This window comes from Scardinius erythrophthalmus (assembly GCF_964197995.2).
Source record: "Scardinius erythrophthalmus genome assembly, chromosome: 4".
NCBI lineage: Eukaryota > Metazoa > Chordata > Actinopteri > Cypriniformes > Leuciscidae > Scardinius > Scardinius erythrophthalmus.
Window position 1 is genome coordinate 45,825,818 of NC_138224.1, and position 19,074 is coordinate 45,844,891.

Consider the following 19,074-nt stretch of genomic DNA (forward strand, 5'->3'; position numbering starts at 1 on the left):
TTTGAAATTATTAGCGAAAGTGTCCATTTCTGTCCACTCGTGATCTTGAAAAGCTCATTCATGCATTTATATTTACAAGACTAGATTATTGCAATGCGTTATATGTCGGCATAAATAAAACACTGATTAATCGCTTACAATTAGTTCAAAACGCCGCTGCGAGACTTTTGACGGGTACTCGTAAGCGAGACCACATTACCCCAGTATAAAGCTCTTTAAATTGGTTACCAATTGACTACAGAATCAATTAAAAAATTTTAATCTTTGTTCATAAATCACTGCATGGTATGGCTCCATTGTATCTGGTAAATCTTATTAAGAAATACGAACCCAAACGGTCCTTGAGGTCAGCTGACCAGCTGGTTTTAACGACTCCCAGAACAAAGCGGAGAAGTGGAGATGGAGCTTTTGTAGCGATAGCTCCAAAACTGTGGAATGATCTACCCCTTTCTATCAGACTGGAACGTACTTTTACTGTTTTTAAACATAAGCTTAAGGAATACCTCCTAGCTCTAGCATTCAATGGGGTATAGTTACATTTGTAGGTTTATCAAACTGAGGGGTTTATTTAATTTAATTTTTATTTTTTGTGGTGTTAATGATGTATGTTGTTATGATTGTTTATGTGTTTGTACAGCACTTTGTTCAATGACAAGTTGTGTAAAAGTGCTTAATAAATAAATAAAAGAAAGAAAAAAGAAAGAAATGAAAAGACCCAGGAGGTGAACTAATCAATTCTGTTTCCTGTATCGATTAATTCACCTCCCAAGTCTTCTGGTCCTTGTCGTTCTTTCTTTCGCCACAGGCTTTTGAAGGAGGTGGATTCACAATCCCTATTTTTATATTATATAATGAATTGGTCATCATAGTTTTCTTAAATCCAGTGTATCTATTCTGGCATTTCTGTTACAGGCAATGTCTGTATTTGGTATCTGAGAGGTGACTGAGGGTCTGACCATGCCAGGATTGCAATAACAGTGTTTAGCTCGGCTTCCAGAGAATAAACATGTGCTAGTTTTGTAATTATTTCGTTTTCTCATTCAAGAGTCATATTTTGTAGAAAGAGAACGGTCAGTTTGGCATTTAATCTTTGTCTAAGTTTAATAACACACTACATGTCTCCACAAACACCTATGCATACTTCCCAGGTGAAAAAGACGTAGTATTAAATGTATTAAAAATATACTTGAAATTCAAATAGTATGTTCATAATACATTTGTATTTCCAACACGCTTATTTGAAATGCATTAAAAAATATATTGAATTATTGAATTACATTTTAATATATTTCTAAAAAAAACTAGACTAGAAGTAAACTGGTAATAAATATATGCTTAGTTACACTTTTAAGAAATATGCTAAACACAAACTTACTTTTAGTGAAGTTTTAGTGTATTTACAGAAAACATACTTATGTTACTCTTACTTTAAAGTATATTTTATGTGTACTTTTGTGTAAGAATGTAGCAAAATGATTAAGCTTTCAGTGGGTTTAAAATATATGTACTTTATAAACGCTTAGGCCTTCTGCAATATATTTTAAATATTTATGTATTTATCATTTTAATAATTTGAAAAAATAAATTTACATCTACAATTTAGCAACTTATAATGTATTATAAACATTTGTCAACTATTATGAAGCATTGCAATAAGCATACCTCAAATGAATAGGTTGTTCACTTTAACTTGTTTGTACTTGTAAAAGGCTACTTAAAGGGACATTAAGTAGGATTTTCTCCCATCTAGTGGTGAAATTGTATTTTGCATTCAAACGAATAGCGCTCTACAGCGCCTCGCTTTTTAAAATGCGTATTGCATCTACGGTAGCCATTATGTACCAAAAAGCTAAGCTTCTAATAGCACTTCATCGAGTTTTCCTTCGGGTGAACTGGTTTGTTATTTCAAACAAACTGCAACTTGACACAACGAACAAACGAATGTTAGTTTTAAACAAACAAAACTTACAACTTTGTTTTTAGGACCTTCTCTACTACTCAATAGCTGCTATTCATCAAAGAGCCTGTTTAACTTGTAACTATAAATGTTCTACTGTCTATAAACTAATAAAGTACACAACCAAGCAATGAAAAGCTTGTAATTAAGACTGTAACATTGACTTACCTTTCAAGAAGAAAGCAGGCAACTTCAGCATCTCGGGAAAGCTTTCTCCTGCATTAGCTATCCCGACATTAACCCTTGTTTTTGTAATCTCCGGTCACGTTTCCTTTTACGGTCTATTTTGGACTTTTTCGACGACGAGGACTCCTTATCCTGTGACTCGGCATTTGTATGGTCCTCCTCCATTATAAATAACCGTGCAGTGCAGCCTTTTAAACTTGCCGCTGCCAGGGCAGTGACGAGCACCTCTCTCTGCTCTGCTCCGCTTCTGAAATCTGCTGGCTTCAGTCACGTGACGCTGGCTCTGAACGAAAGCGCGTTGTGGAAACGCGTTGGCCTAGTACTTTTTGTCCCTCTCTGCTATTATAGTTTTTCAAGATGGCGGAACTACATGGAAGCCTCCGTGGACCTACCCGTCCCATGTATATAAAGATAATAAATTCTTCGTTTACGAGGATAAGTCAGATCATTGGCATAGGTATTTGTACATCATTGAGGACATATTTATGATTAAAAATATTGCTTTTAGATAATAAAATACCTAAAAAGCTACACATTGTCCCTTTAATGGGCTGTTGTCCATTACATGATAAGTTTGTACTACTGAAATTCCCACAAGGAATTTATTATATCACATTACAGTATATTATTTGAAATGCATCATAAATACATTTTCCAAAGATTTAAAAAAAAGGTTTTTACTTGTTTAAATTCAAACAAAATGCGATTGACTAATCCTGATTGGTTCCAGAGCCACTGAATGGTTGTGATTGGTTCTTATGATAATGAGCTTGCACCTCACTCAGAGCTTCCATTTATCAGATATACTGTGCGTGTGTATGTTACTTGAATGTGTTTAGATTTAGAAGTCTAAATTTAAACTGTTAAATTATATAGAGCGGGGGTACTCAATAGGCGGACCGCGGTCCGGATCCGGACCCAGACGCAATACAATTTGGACCGAAGCCAAAATCAACATTATAATTTAGTCATGATCCAAGCGAGTTTTCATTGCGTGATTTCACGCCTATATTGTTTTCCTACTAACGTTAGATGTGGTTTATCTATCTTCTGTGTCCAATCCAAAGACACAATCAGGACTCAGCGCTGTAACTGAAATCACCATGACAACTCACTCAACGCTGGCCGCAGCGTCTGTGGATCACGCAGGTTTTTTTATTTTTTATTATTGAACAATATTAACAACCATAATTGGCCTGGTACAACAAATGAAACGTCTTCACAGACAACAGACAAGCACCTTACATAGGATAGAAAATACAAATAAGGTAAAAAAAAAAAAAAAAAAAAAACACTCGGGGTTTTGGATCACGCAGGTTGTGTGTGTCATTCACAACAACGCAAGCGCTAATCCATCTGCTAACGGTAGCCTGTTAACCTGTTTTATTGCTAGTGAAAATCATGGCGTGCTCAAAACCTGACAAGAGGAGAAAAGTCGATTCTGAAAATCGCGAATTTAAGACAGAGTGGACTGACAGTTATGCATTTGTGCTGCCGGTGGGGAGCACAAAACCAATGTGTTTAATTTGCAACGAGACGGTCGCCGTTGTCAAGAGTGGTAACGTTAAAAACGTCATTATGACTCAAAGCATGGACACTTTGACCACAATTACCCCCAAAAATCTGAGGTAAGGGCCAGAAAAATCAAACAACTGCAATCATCATACCAAGCAACATGCAGTGTAATAGTTAGATCAGCAACCCAACAAGAGCGTGCAACTGAAGCCTCATTAAGAATGGGTCTTAGGAAAGCACAAGAAACCATTCTCTGACTCGGAGATTGTGAAGGAATGCATGAATGAAATAGCAATTGCCCTGTTTGAGGGAACTCAAAAAGATGAAATAATACAAAAAATAAACCAAATATCTTTGTCTGACTCCACTGCTGTAAAGCGAACTGAAGTCCTTGCTGATGATTTGCTTGACCAAATGAAGTCTGCAATAAAAAAGGCTAAATGCATTTCAGTGGCTTTGGATGAATCCACAGACAACACAGATAACGCACAACTTCTGGTGTTTGTCAGATTTTTTGATGAAGAGAAGGGAGAATTCTGTGAAGATGTGTTAGGCCTCACAGCCCTCCATGGACATACAAGAGGGGATGATATTTATGAAGCACTGATGCAGATGTTGAGGGACAGAGAGATAGATCTGAAGCAAATTATTTCCATTGCTACTGATGGAGCTCCATGTATGACTGGAAGAGAGAGGGGATTAGTGGCACGTTTGAGAGCTCATCACCCTGACCTCATTGCATATCATTGCATAATCCATCAGATGGTTTTGTGTGCCAGTCTTGGAGAAAAGTATGCAGAGGTCATGACAACAGTAATGAGACTTGTGAACTTTTTGAGAGCATCATCTGCTCTGCAGCATCGCTTGTTGCGCTCATTCCTAACAGAGGTGAATGCCGAATTTGATGATTTGCTCCTCCACAACAATGTCCGGTGGCTTAGTAAAGGCAAGGTACTGGAGCGCTTTTGGACATTACGGAAAGATTTGGAAATCTTTCTGTTGGATCAGAAGAGTGCAAAAGCAAAACAATTTGTGGAATTCATGCAGAATGAAGAAAAAATGGAAATTGTTGCATTTCTATCTGACATCACCTCCCATCTCAATGATCTGAACATGAAGCTCCAGGGCAAAAATAACACAGTGTGTAACCTCACATCAGCTGTGTGTGCCTTTCAGAAGAAACTGGAGCTGTTCAAGTGTGACTTACAGCAGGACCTGCTTCACTTCCCAAAGCTTCTGAATCAAACAGCAGGAAAACATCATCATCACAATCATGCTGAATTCCTGGACAAGCTGATTGAAAATTTCCAAACTCGCTTTGGAGATTTCCCTGTGGGAAAACAAGTCTTACTATGCATGGAAAATCCATTCCTTGTTAAAAACATTGCAGAATTTTCAACTGAAGCCCTGAAAATCTGCCCATGGGCTAGTGCTGCTTCTCTTCAATCAGAGCTAATTGAGCTTCAGGAAAACCTTGCACTGCAGGAGTCTCTCTGTGACCCTACCACCTTCTGGACTAAGATGGTCGCTGCAGCAGGTGTTCCTTCCTTGCAGAAGATGGCCCTTCAAATTCTCACCATGTTTCCCTCAACATACTGTTGTGAGTCTGCCTTTTCAACCATGAATATGGTGAAAAACAAATACAGAAGCACCCTCAGTAATGAACACTTACATCAGTGCCTCCGCTTGGCCCTCACACCTTTTATGCCCAAGTTTAAAGAACTGGTGGCACAAAAAAGGTGTCACTTTTCACACTAATAAGGCCAGACCACATCACCTTTTGTACATAGTTTGAACGTTTTGGGGGATTTACCACCTTTTTTGTTGGAGTTCTGTTTTTGGATTTTGAACCATCACTGTTCCGGACCCTGGACGTAAGGAAAATTTGGTAAGTGGACCTTTTAGGTTTCTAATTGAGTACCCCTGATATAGAGCAATCGTGTCTCTCCAGAGGACTTGGAGAAAACCACACGATTCATACGGATTAGTTGATGTTTTTTTGCAATGAGCCTTTTGAAAAAGTAGTGTTATTTTTTTTTTTTTACCCAGCTTCGTCAAGTTTGCATGGTGTCTGACTTTTTGAACCTCATTATTTTGTGATTCTAGCTAAGATTTCTATTAAAGCACATCTTTTTCAGCTAACTTGCATTCAATTTAACCAATCAGAGCCAAGCTTTTCAAGTCTAAATCGAAGCAGACACGAAGAGATGAAGATATTGTCCTCAGAAGTTACTGGTAAGCTTTATTTGCTGTTTACATAAATTGCTCACTGTTTACTTTTGTCCTAGGTGGATAGGGCTGCTATGCATTTGCTAATATGACTAACACGTGGAATATGACGTTAACCGCTCTAATTTCTAGCAACTTAAGCACTGGGTATATGGGACATTCTACCAGAAACGTACATTATCTGTCCTTGAACTGTTACAGTGAATAAATAGTATTTCATCCCCCAAAAAATTCTAAAACTGACTGATGGTTGATTTCTGTGAGTTGTTCTGTAAATTAATATGTCATTCATTAGGTTCTCAGATATTTTTTTCTTTAGAGAGTCTTCGGTCACTTCTGACCGAAAAATTTTCTGTTTTGAATTTTAAAAAATCACAGCTTCATCGGAAGGTTATGATACTTGGTGACTTTTATGGCATTAGGTATGTGTATGCAAAAAAAAATTGAGGTCATGATCCGAGCATGCTAAGTGGTTGTAAAAAAAATAGTCACACTCAGTGCCTTCGGTCAAAAATGACCGACCCATAGGAAATGAATGGGAAATTTACAAAAACACAAAAATTCTCTGAATTTATGTCTGTACAATCTACAAATCGGCCACGATTCTAAAAAAAAGTACACCGCAGTAAAGGGGTGACACTCTACAACATCAAGAGTGCAAAAAATTCACACCCACCCACACACACACACATACAAACACACTTTTATACACATACACACCAATAAATTCAGATTACAAAAAATCTGTTTTGAATTTTTAAAAATCACAGCTTCATTGGAATGTTACGAAACTTGGTGACTTTTCTGCCGTTAGGTATGTGAACACAGAAAAAAATTGAGGTCATGATCCGAGCATGCTAAGTGGTCGTAAAAAAAATAGTCACACTCATGGTCTTCGGTCAAAAATGACCCCCATAGGAAATGAATGAGAAATTGACAAAAACTCAAAAATTCGCTACAAATCGGCCACGATGCAGAAAAAAAGTGCTCAGCAATGAAGGGGTGAAACTCTAAAACATCAAGAGTGAAAAACATAACAATTAATAATTATAATTAATATATATATATATATATATATATATATATATATAATTAATATAATAATTATTAAAATTATTAAAATAATAATTAATAAAATGTTATAAACCTTGGCAAAAAGTATTATTTGAGAATTTCTAAAAAAAATACAATCAATCCACATCTTAAAAGTAAGTAATTTGGTCCAAAAACAACTAGAATTCACAAGCATCTCCATTTAGAGCTATTACAGGCATCTAGTGGTAAACCCATGCAATAACATGATTTATTTAATTTTATGTTTAATAAATTGATTTATTTTATTTTTTTATTTTTTTTTTCTGAAAGCCTAGTCTCTATTTTAACCGAAAATACCGCATAGAAAAATAAAATAAAAAATAATAATAATAAAAAAAAAAAAACATTATTTTCAATGGCAAAAAATGGACAATAAATATTGCATAAATATTAATAAGTTCAATCAAATTGTCTCAAAATACCTAATTAAAAAGAATAAATATTATAGAACAAAAATAAATTGCATTGGTTTTTACTGGGATGGAGGAAGTTTCATTTTTAGGTGTCCGGTCACTTCTGACCGGGAAGGCACTGAGTGTGACTGCTAAACGAAGACTCTCTGAGGGTTAAAAACACTTTTGAAAATTTTAAATCCTGTCCTTGTCCTCAGCCATATTGGAGCTACATCTTTCATAGTTTTGTTATGTTAAAAACTGTTATTTAGAAGAAGAAAAAAATCCATGAATAACAAGTTTAACTTGTTTTCATTCACATCAATTGATTAAAAACGTGAAATTATACATAAATTCTACAAATAAATACTATTTTACAACTGTCCCCATGGTTTCGGTCAGTCCTGTCACTTTACTAACTCTACATAAAATGTGAGCAATACGCCTTTAAGGGTATGACTCAGAGGAAGTGACATCATTTGACAGAGGTGAAGCTGACACTGATCAAGGGTAAGTTCTCTCATTGAATTGTATGATTTTAAACTTGTTTTTTTTTTGTTTTTGTTTTTTGTTTTTTTTAGGAGGATGAGCTAAAGGGTCAGGCCCCGCCACAGGAAAACATCCCAGAATATAATGAATTATTTTTAAATCCAAAACATGTCTAAAAATGTTACTGAAATTCCTTGTTTGCATGTTTTTATGCTATCATGCTAGCAGGCTGAGTAATAGCAGTTTAAAATGGCCGACCGTCAGGCCCTATCACGTCCTGTTCTGTCGCACTCACATCCCTTGTGACAGGGCCTGACAGTCCTGTGACAGGGCCTTACAAATGAATGGCATTGTTCTTTTTTATTACCTTTATTGCATATAATATGTATTTAATGCATGCCATAGTAAAACATTGAAGCTTTTTATGCTCATTGTCTTTTTTTTTTTCAACCCTTAAAAGCAGGCCTATGTAGCACTGCTTTTAAGGGTTGCAATTTGTATATTAATGATATTTCAATACATAAATAGATATAATTGTAATTTATATTAGCTTTTAGTAACGATTACTAATTATTCCAATTCATACAGGTTGCAGTTAGATGGCTCCAGTTAGTGCAGCTGAGAGAGGCAATGTCGGGCACGACTAAATGTAGACCCTGAGAGTAAGGAGAAACGTCTTCAGAAAGAAATGGAGAGATGGAGCCAGAAAAATGAAAGAAAGAAAAGTATTCACGAGTTGAATGAGCGAGACCAAAAACATAGGCGCAAATTATGGAGAGAGCAACAGAAAACCTCTAGGGATAAGAGAAAGGCTGCTGTTCCAGGGCTAGGGCCAGGGCCTTCAAGTTTAGAAAGGGCTACCATCACAGTACCACCTCATATTACAGCTTGGTAATAACAAGGTGATAGTATGTGTGATGTATGTTTGCAGGCAAAAGAGAGAGGGACGGAAGCAATCCAAGAAAGAGAGGAAGAAGCTCCAGGACAAAGTGAAAGAGCTACAAGAAGCCTTAGCAGCTGAAAAAAGATTAAAAGAGCGATATAAAAGAAGGTTCCAACGGGTGTTGACGAGATCAGGGTTGTGTGACTGTTTATACTTGTGTATTTTTATCTCAGGGTGCATTTTTTTCTCCTCTGTTCTCTTTGTATACCTCCAAAACATGTGCACTTGTAGTGGTGTTATGAGGCTCACCTCCTGGAATGTTAAAGGGCTGAATTCTCCTTAAAGCATAATACGATTCTTAATCAGGGTCTGACATTAAGCAGTCGTGTGGTTGTCCTTGGAACAAGTAAATTTGTCATTCACCTGTCCGAGTAAAAAAGTTACTTGTCTGGAGAGAAAAAAATGACAGTTCAATTGAGGTGTAAATAAAATGATTTCTTGTAGTTATAGAAAATGTTACCACATATAATAGTGGATACATTCACGTTTGAGTGTATATCACATTCAGTCCAGCACTTCTGTATCTTTAGTGTCACTATACATTAGTCACTATGTTGTAGTCAAGACCACCTAAACCGAGACCCAAGTCAAGACCAAGACAGACCGAGACCGAGACAAGACCAAGACTTTTAAGGGCCGAGAGACTCGAGACCAAGTCAAGACCAAGACCAAGGCAGGCCGAGACCGAGTCAAGACCAAGACCAAGGCAGGCCGAGACCGAGTCAAGACCAAGACCAGTGCAAGTCCCTACACTGCATGAAACACTTATGGTAAAATGTGGAATATGCATAATTGGCAGTCCTCTCGTGTGTGTGTGTGTGTGTGTACCATGAGAGAAGTTTTGATAAAATAATCAAAAGTTATTGCAGATATGTGGGAATTTATCTTTGTCTTCTATTAGCAAATAAATGCGAACAAACACTAAAGAGCTGGAATCACCTTAACCATTTATTCAGAACTCCTTTTCCATGGTTTTCCATCCACCTAACACAATGCAGGTGTTTCAGTCATAAAATTACAAAAATTGTAATTGGGAGTAACTTAAACAATGATGACATCATATGCCAGACCTGAATAAACTGCAGTGGCAAAAAACACTCCTCACAAGCTCGCCACCAGGGATAAACATAAAGGTGTAGTTAACGAGGAAAAATAAAAATCAAATATTATCAATGGGAAATTAGTTTAAAGTAGAGTTTGGTTACATTTTAGAAACATGAGAGATTGCAACATTTTGTGACCTAAACGTGCACGATGGGGTCTCATTATAATTCCCCTTCTACTAAAAACTCTCTCCACTGGAGCCGAGGAGGCAGGGATCGATACCTTCATTGCCAGACTGTGAAGTTGAGGGAATCTGTCATGGTTTTTGGCCCAGAAGGCAAGTGCATTGTCAGTGTCAGTATCTTTATCATGGATGGCATCAAAGTATTTACTTATCTGTGTTTCAATACTTGAATCCTGGGTTGTTGAGCTGTGCTTCTTGTGAGCCTTGTAGCGGGAAAGAAGGCGCAGGCATTTGACTGGTGGTGAATCACTGGGTGGATCCACATTCATGGCCCCTGAGTCAGATGCATCTCCTACACTGCTCATCATTTTCTCTACCTCTGAGATCAAAGTGTCTGAGAAACAAAAACGTGATAAATTAGTTAGATTTAAAGAGATATAGTGTCTGCACATATCAGAGAGTTACATTTATACTTTTAGGACAAATTTCAAAAGAATTTTTAGACAAGTTATTTTTATTTTATTTAAATAAGCATTGTGTGTTAATATAAACTTAAGTACAGGATATTTGATCCAGTGCAGACTCAGAGGTCAGTTTTAGGTAGGAATATGGCTGGTAAGTAAGAAAATTATCCTAGTATGACCTGTTAGATATGTTAGATAAGTTAGATATAGTACTACTATAAATCTAACTGTTGCCCTACTTTATTACTTAAAGGGGTCATATAATGGTACATGCACTTTTACAAGTTGATTTTACTGAAATGTGTGTTGGCAGTGCCTGTACACAACCATCATAAAATGATAAAAATCCATCCAGTGTTTTTTTTTTAAATCTTCTTTTATGTTTCCCCCTCTCCTAAATCAAGCTGTTCGATTTTGTGACGTCACAAAATCGACGCCCCTCCCACGATTGTTGATTGACAGTAGCGTTTCAACACAACCCCGCCCTCGCTCGTGAGCGAGCTGTCAATCATAGTCCGCGCGGACTGGCGCGTCATTGTTGATACGCTGGAGCACTGTCTATGAGCAGAATGGCGTCTAAGCGATTGTGGTGGTCTGTTCTTGGGTGTAATAACGAACACAGCAGTCATTTTGATGTTCCTAAATCCGAACCGCTGAAGACGCAGTGGCTGAGTTTGTTTTCGAAGGGAATATTCCCCACGATCAACGTCAATGCTTTCATGTTTGCGCAAATCATTTCACACACCAGACTGCTTTACAAACGAGGGTCAGTATAAGCTGGTTTTGCTAAGAAGCTGCTCCTGAAAAAAGGATCGGTACCAACTATTCGTGTTCCTGCTGCACCTCCAGAAGAACTGAAGTGAGTGTAACGTTTTATTAACCTTTATATTAATATTTATATTAATCTTTGCAAATCGCTTGCACTTTTCACGATGAATGCAGCTATTTTTACACTCAGGGTACATTACGGCATGTTTTCTATGTACGACGTTCTCAATATAATTCATAATCCCACCTTTATAATGAACAACGCGTTATGGTTATTGTGTTACAAACTGTGTACGCACAGAACAGAGGGGCGGGGTGAGCAAAGCTCATTATCATTTAAAGACACATGCACTGAAACGGCGTGCTGAAAACAGAGCTGTTTTTGATCAGGTAAAATGAGTTTTTTCTTACAATACTAATGAGAATTTTTAATTAAATTATATTACAAACTTTTAATTTAGACCCTAAAGAATCATATTAGCTTGAACAAAAATGGCATTATATGACCCCTTTAAGTAGATGGGCAAGTACAAGATTTTTCTTGGATTTATCTCTACAAGTGACCATGACAGGCAATTAGAGAGTTTGTTTTATGACAAAAATAAACTCTCTTAAAAATTAAAAACGCCATGAATTCAACTTTAAGACTATTTTTAGGCCTTTCAACTACTATTTAAAAAAATGTTTGACATTTTAAGATTTGTAGTTGCAAATGACAAGACTATTGTTTTCACTGGATAATAATGTACTGTATATTAACCTGTTAGTGTCTTCTTCAGTTGATCTCTGAGTTTCTTCACTGATGTTGCATTTTCTCCATTGTTAACATCCAGATCCACCCAACTTAAGCCAAACTGTGGATCCAGCATGGTAGCTAAGAAGTACACATTGTGGTTATAGGGTTCCTCTCTTCCACTCTCTTTGGCCATGTTCGTTTTGATAAAGCTTCCAGAGAATCTTTTCACCAGTGACTGACGGAGGGCCTTAACTAATGGCCGGCACTGCATTCAGGTATCCTCCATATTGAGGAGGTGTGTATTCAAGTCCAGGACAGTTGGAACCACCATACTGATGGTAACCGATTTATCACCTTCTGTCTGGTCTGTTGCCTTAGAGAATGGTGCAAGAACTGCACTCAGCTCCTTCAGCTGGCTCCACTCACGAGCACTAAACATCACATTCTCATAGTCCTTGCTGCACATTTCATTTAGGGATTTGTGGTCCAAAGCTGTGAGAGCCTGTACTTGTTTGAACGTGCTGTTCCAGCGAGTGTTGTTTGCTGCTGGAATGGTCTTGTTAGTGTCAAACATAGCCTCAAACTTGTCTTTAAATTGTGAGCTGCTATGTAAAAGCGTTGTGAACCGTGATGTTTTGGCTATGGTGCGGGAAATAGCCCTTACCTCCTTCATGCCGTCATTCACAACTAACTGCAGAGAGTGGGCAAAGCAGGAAAGACGTTCACCTGATGACCAGGGTAATTATGTGTCTTCCACTAAATTCATGTCCTCCAGCAAGTGTTCATCATCTAGATTCTCCTCCTCACTATCACTGTCATCAGACTGTTGTTGTGGCATGTGAACTTTGAAAGCGCATTTCATATTGGCAGCATTGTCTGTGATGATATAACTTATCTTCTGACGGATACCATATTCCTCTGTGATCTCCTCAAAGGCAGAAGCAATTCGCTCCCCACTATGTCTGCCTGTAAAACGCCTACAGTCCAGCAAGTAGGAATTGAGTTCATAGGAATCTGAAGCATTTGATTTGTTACACACATGGGCAGTCACTCCAAGGAAGGAGCACAGCCTGCGATCAGACCAGATATCAGTCATTATTGAAACAGATGACTGGGTCTCCAGCTTCTTTGAAACAGTTTCCTTGACAGTCCTTACCAACACTGGTATCTGTTTCTCAGAAATTGTTCTTCTAGAGATTGGTGTATACTTGCTGTCCATAATCTCAAGAAAGTGTTTAAAATGTCCATTTTCCACAAGTGATAGAGGCAGACAACACCCAATTATCAAATCTTGGATAATGGCTTTACTGATGGCTTGTTGTCTTGGCGAATGTAGGCTATTCACCTTATTCCGCCCCGCCCACTTTTAATACTTCGCGCTTCCGCATTTTGTCATCCGACTTCCGCTAAACTGACACGGCACATCCGGTAGCTATTTCAGTAGTTATAAGATTGTTTATAGTTAGCCAAAACTTTATCAAAATGACAAATAACGTTAATACCGTAAATGTTTTAAATTGGGAGCACGGAGAAAACTTCGTACGACTATCAGTTCGTCTCACATTGTCTCATCCATCGTCATTGTTAACGTGGCCAGAGGTAACGTTAACCTATGGGAATATTTAACTACGTCCTGTCAGAAGGAGTTGATGGAGCAGCAATAAAAAATTATTTGTAAATAATAAGGAATAAGAATATTTAGGGTTAAGGATAGGAGATTAGGTAATTGGTTAAATATGAATGATTAAATAAGTTGTATAAAATCAGTTGTAAGAAGTGTTTGATGTTTTCAGGAAGCTAGAGACACCTTCTACTGACCTTCATGTAGATACATTTCACCATTTAAATTTCATAAGTAATAAACCAAGATGGTATTCATTTGCAAACTTGACGTGACTTATTCCTTCTAACTAGAAGACTTAATTCATTTAAGTTTTAAGGGGAATCTACAGAGCTCACATTATATTGTTTTATAATAAATGACTGACGGGTAAAATCTGGTCACATTGTAAAGGTTTATAAAAAAAAACTTCATAACAGGGAAAATCTGGTCATTGTAAAGGTTTATAAAAACAACTATTCATAACAGGTAACATCTGTTTTACAAGATTCACAAGGAGGACAAGTTTCACCTTCCTTTCATAGAGGAGATTGGTAATGGTGAAGCCTCTGTCTGCCATTACTTCATCGCCTGGACGAGGTTATTAAGTGCACGATATTGAAGAAAAATGCGATATGCGATAACTCATTAAACAATGCGATATTCGATATGCGATACGATAATGCTTAAAGTATATAAAATTAACTTAAATTAGATTTAAAATTATATAACCTACATATGTGTTTCACATTCTTTTTGTAACAAGAAAACATCCCTTCAACTTGTGAAAGTGAACATCAGTGTTTTACTGTATAAGATGTGTTATTTTAACATCAGTGTAAACCACAGGGTTCAGGTTATCCTACATTAGGTCTATTTAACAACAGAAACTGAATAATCAAATGTAAAAGTAAAACACTGCTTAGTTTTTCACTGTATGAATTATATAAACTGATTAAAGCTTATTAAAGCTAAAAAAAATTATGCATATTGCGATATATACATTTGCGATAATTTGATATATTGTGCACTACATGTTGTGTTTGGAAACTGCTCTCTGAAACACTTCTCCATGATGTCAAGCCAACGCGAAATCACCTTGCTTACAATGGACTGAGAAACACCAAACCTTTCAGCAAGATCACCCTACAATAAATTAAAAGGTTAGTTCACTCAAAAATGAAAATTCTGTCAGTAATTACTCTCCCTCACGTTGTTCCAACCCCGTAAGACCTTCGTTCATCTTCGGAACACAAATTGAGAAAAATAATAAAATGGAGGAGTGAGAATGGAGGACAGCTCTCAGATTTAATCAAAAATATCTTAATTTGTGTTCCGAAGATGAACGAAGGTCTTACGGGGTTGGAACAACATGAGGGTGAGTAATTATTGACAGAGTTTTCAGTTTTGGGTGAACTAACCCTTTAAGACGCAGCTTCATCAGAGTCATCAGGAGCTGATACCAATTGTGTAGCTGAAAGCTGTTGGTGTGTGAACTGGTAAGGTGCTCAGCAACTGAGTGGAATGCATCAATGTCAACCCTGTGTAGAGCTGACAAAGGTGGTCGTTTCTCAGCAGAGTTATGTAGTATGGCACTGGCTCAACGCATTGTGTTCCCATTTCAGATGTAGGTGGCTTCAGGTTGAGTTGAGATTTTGGAGCGTAGCTGTGGTCAGAGACAGATGGATCCTCCCATTGTGTGTCTGCATCACAGGTCTGGGGCCTGTGGCTCTGATCATCCTCACAGTTGTCCACTGCAACACTGACTCTCATCGATGTTCTATGGAAATAATATAACCATAAACATTTTTACATTAGTACTTAAAATAGATTTAAATAGTACTTTTTAAATTAGATTTAAATTTAAAATGTAGATTTAAATTAGTACTTAAAATGAGAATTAATTAATTTATGATGGCACTCATACTTAGAACAGTGTGAAAAAGAGAGATGCATTAAAAACGAAACAGTATACACACAATCTCCTAACTCTATGTAGGTCAATATCAATATCTGAATGAGAGATGTAGCTAGCTGGCCTCCTTACAGGAATAATGTGAGCTATTGTAAGACTGTAATGTACCATAATATATTGTACTATCGTGAATATTCATTCATTCATTCTTTATTTCAGATCCTTAGGTCCATATCACAAAGTAAACGAAATATAAGAAATATGACATATAGGTGGCCAATGGTAATCATGCAAGATTCGTTGTATTTTGTGAACGGCTCGTTACTAATGTATTCATAGAAAGGACTTCATCTAACGTTAGGCTAACAAGCACATAGATAGGTAACGTTAAGATAGGAAACAACAGTTAGGTAAGTTAGCTTACCTGAATCTGACAACCTGTTCAGCACCCGGCGGGACTTTTTTACCAGAACATCGTAGCCGAGCCTTTACTCGGGGTAAGGGTGTTCGTTCGTCAGTCTGCTCCCCGACCATAAAATGGTACGAACACATAAAACACACATGATATGAACACACAGCGCTTGGGTGAGCACTTCAAGTTTAGCGCCTTCCGCCATTGCCTCAGATGCTCCTCGTGTAAATCGTAAAGTACACCACAACATTCCGATCGCTTTAGCCTACATTGTGTTCGTAACACCGTTGGTTAAATTGTTCTATCCTCTTAATCCAATTGTTATGGCAGTCCCTAACTGAGCATATAATATTTAACATATTTTACCGTTACAACTATAGAATTACGCTAGAAACTAGCGTAGGTCGTTTCAGCCGGAAGTTGAAGTCCCGCTCAGCCGGAAGTAAGATGACAAAATGAGCGTAATGGCGTCGCCCTGGTTGTCATGGAAAATAAGGTGAATAGACCTGCACTTTCTGCGTAAGCGATGATGCCATAGTTGGCTGTGTGACATCTGTCTGTTGCCCTGATGCCTTGTACTCCAAGAACCTAAAAAATCAGAGAGGAACTGGTAAGATATCTGATATGAACATCAATCACATTAAAATAGCAATCTTAAAAGTAATTAAAGCTGCAAGCAGCATTTATCGGGGTTCAAGCAATTAAGGCCTTTAAGGCCTTAAAGCACAAAAGCATCAAAAGTTATTAAGTTTTATTTAGCAAACATGTAACCACTGACATCATAGATGGAAAAGATCATGTTCTAGCATGATTTATCATGATATACCACATTCTAAAATGATTTACCATAGTTCATCATGATTTATCATGGTTTACCATGATTTACCCTGTTCTAGCATAGTTTACCATGATTTACCATGTTCTAGCATGATATACCACGTTCTAGAATTATTTACCAGGATTCTTACATGATCTACCTTGATACACCACATTCTACTATTATTTACTATGACTTACCATGTTTCTAGCGTGATTTACCATGATTTACCACATTACTAGCAATTATGTGAAGTGTCAGTGCAAATGAAGTGATAAACACTGACAAAATATGATTGTGTTATAATAGTTATTGTTATCCAAGTGAATCCAAAAGCACATGTGAAAAGACTTCATTAACTCTTCCGAGTCGCCGATCACGCCGGCGTGATCAAATCACATGACAGGTTTAAGATGTTGAATTATAAAAACAAAGTCACGTCGAGCGCTGCCGTCCACTTCTGTCGAAAGTGCTGGCTTGAAACTCTATTCTACTTTTTGTTTTGTGTTGCTAGACCAAGTAAAAACGGAGATATGATCATTTAAACTTTATATAAAAAAAATATTGAAAATATTGACGCATTCGTAAAAGAACGCACGATGGGATGCGACAGGCGTCGCATTTATTCCAATAACTTCGTCGGTTTTTGTCATAAAACAAAACGGAGAAAAATGTGTGAATCTGCTGACTCTGCTCTTCATGCTGCACATTTTACGGAGTGGAGGAGGAGCCAACTGTGCAAAGAAGCGAAATTGAAAGGCGCCGACGGGATATTGACGGAATAGACAGAAAGACAGAGATGTTATTGCTAGTTTTTTGAAGAGTTTGAGTAGATTTTGAGAGTAGTTTAGGAGTAGTGTAGATAGTTTAGGTATTTTTTGTGGAAGGAAAATTTTTGGTTGAACAAGCCCTCGACTTGTTCTACCAACTGGACGATGTTGTTTACAGTTCATCGACGGAATCAGAAAGTGGCGATGATGAGATTGACGACTCGGCTTTTGTGGTTCACAACGAGGGGTGAGACAAACTTTTAGCTTATTGTATATTATATTATCTGTGTGTGTGTGTGTGTGTGTGTGTCTGTCTGTCTGTGCGTGTGTGTTTCTGTGTGTGTGTGTGTCTGTGTGTGTGTGTGTGTGTGTGTGTGTGTGTGTGTGTGTGTCTGTGTGTGGTTGTGTGAACAAGAATTTCATTGCCAATGACTGCTTCACTGTAATTGTTGTGCATATGTGCCAATGAGCATCTTGAACTTTGATGTACAATCTTTAATCTTTTTGCGTGTGTCTTGACATGTACAGAGATGATGAGCAGCCTGGGTCATCTACCACTTCGACAACAAGCAGACAGAGGCCTACAAAGAGATGGGGTGGAAGGAAGAGTCAAACCAGATCAAGATCTCCAGCAAAGTCAGGACAGCCACACCACAGCTCTGACCCCTGGAAAACCGAGAGTGATCCTGATATTGATTTTGTATTCATTTTACCTTTTGTATGGTATATTTGCACTTTTTAGGAACACCTCTTACTCAAGCTCATGAAAGCCCTGTAATGTAGCTGTCTGTGTAATTGTACATTGTGTTTTGTAGAGTTTCTAAGCAAAAAAGAAAAGGAAAAAACCCTATTGCCACACCTGCTTTTTGCTGTATATAGTTTGATTTTATCTCAATTTTACCTTTTTTATGTTGTATTTGCACTATTTGGGAACCCTCATATTCTGGGAATGCAAGGCCTTAAATATAGCTCTCTGTATAATTGTGTGCATGAACTGTTTTAAAAAGTGGCAAAGCTAAAAAAATAAATAAAAAAAAGCCCATGCTACACATGCTTTTTTATGTAAATCATATTTTATTTGTACATAGCTTGATTATATCTGAATTGTACCTGTATATGTTGACATTTACATCTTGTGTTAACATTTTAAACCTTTTAAAATGCTTCATTGAGCATGTTTGTGTTTTTTTGTAGTAAAAAACTATAATTTTTCTATTCGGATTTTGTGTTTTTTGTGTGATTTTGGGTCCAGTGTGTTGATAAAGTACATCAAAGTGAAAAACTAATTGTCTGTTCATATAGGTGATGTTGTGCTGTGTAAAAAGTACTCAAAAACGGCCAAAATAGCCCAAGACTCCGAAGAGTTAATAAGTAGAATGGCCAGCAGAAGACCACTTATTGGCTCACTTTCACTTTAAACTTAATGATTTGCACCAGTTTTCTGCACTAAATCAAACCAGTTTTTCCATGTTAACTCAATAATGCATGCTTACACACACACACACACACACGCACACAAATATGTTTTTTGGATATGTTATTGAGAAAATATATTTAT

General features: G+C 37.2%; 2 protein-coding genes across 2 annotated transcripts in view; one reads left to right on the forward strand and one right to left on the reverse strand.

Moving 5' to 3' along the window:
* LOC308689610 (stonustoxin subunit beta-like) overlaps positions 1-19,074 on the reverse strand; it is a 392,706-nt gene that overhangs the window by 362,631 nt on the left and 11,001 nt on the right. The gene's annotated exons all lie outside the window — the stretch shown is intronic.
* Positions 4,073-5,416, forward strand: LOC308689322 (SCAN domain-containing protein 3-like; the record flags this gene model as incomplete). The annotated part of the gene is made up of 1 exon (XM_081362973.1): positions 4,073-5,416. One exon carries the CDS (start codon positions 4,073-4,075, stop codon positions 5,414-5,416), a length of 1,344 nt encoding a protein of 447 aa, XP_081219099.1.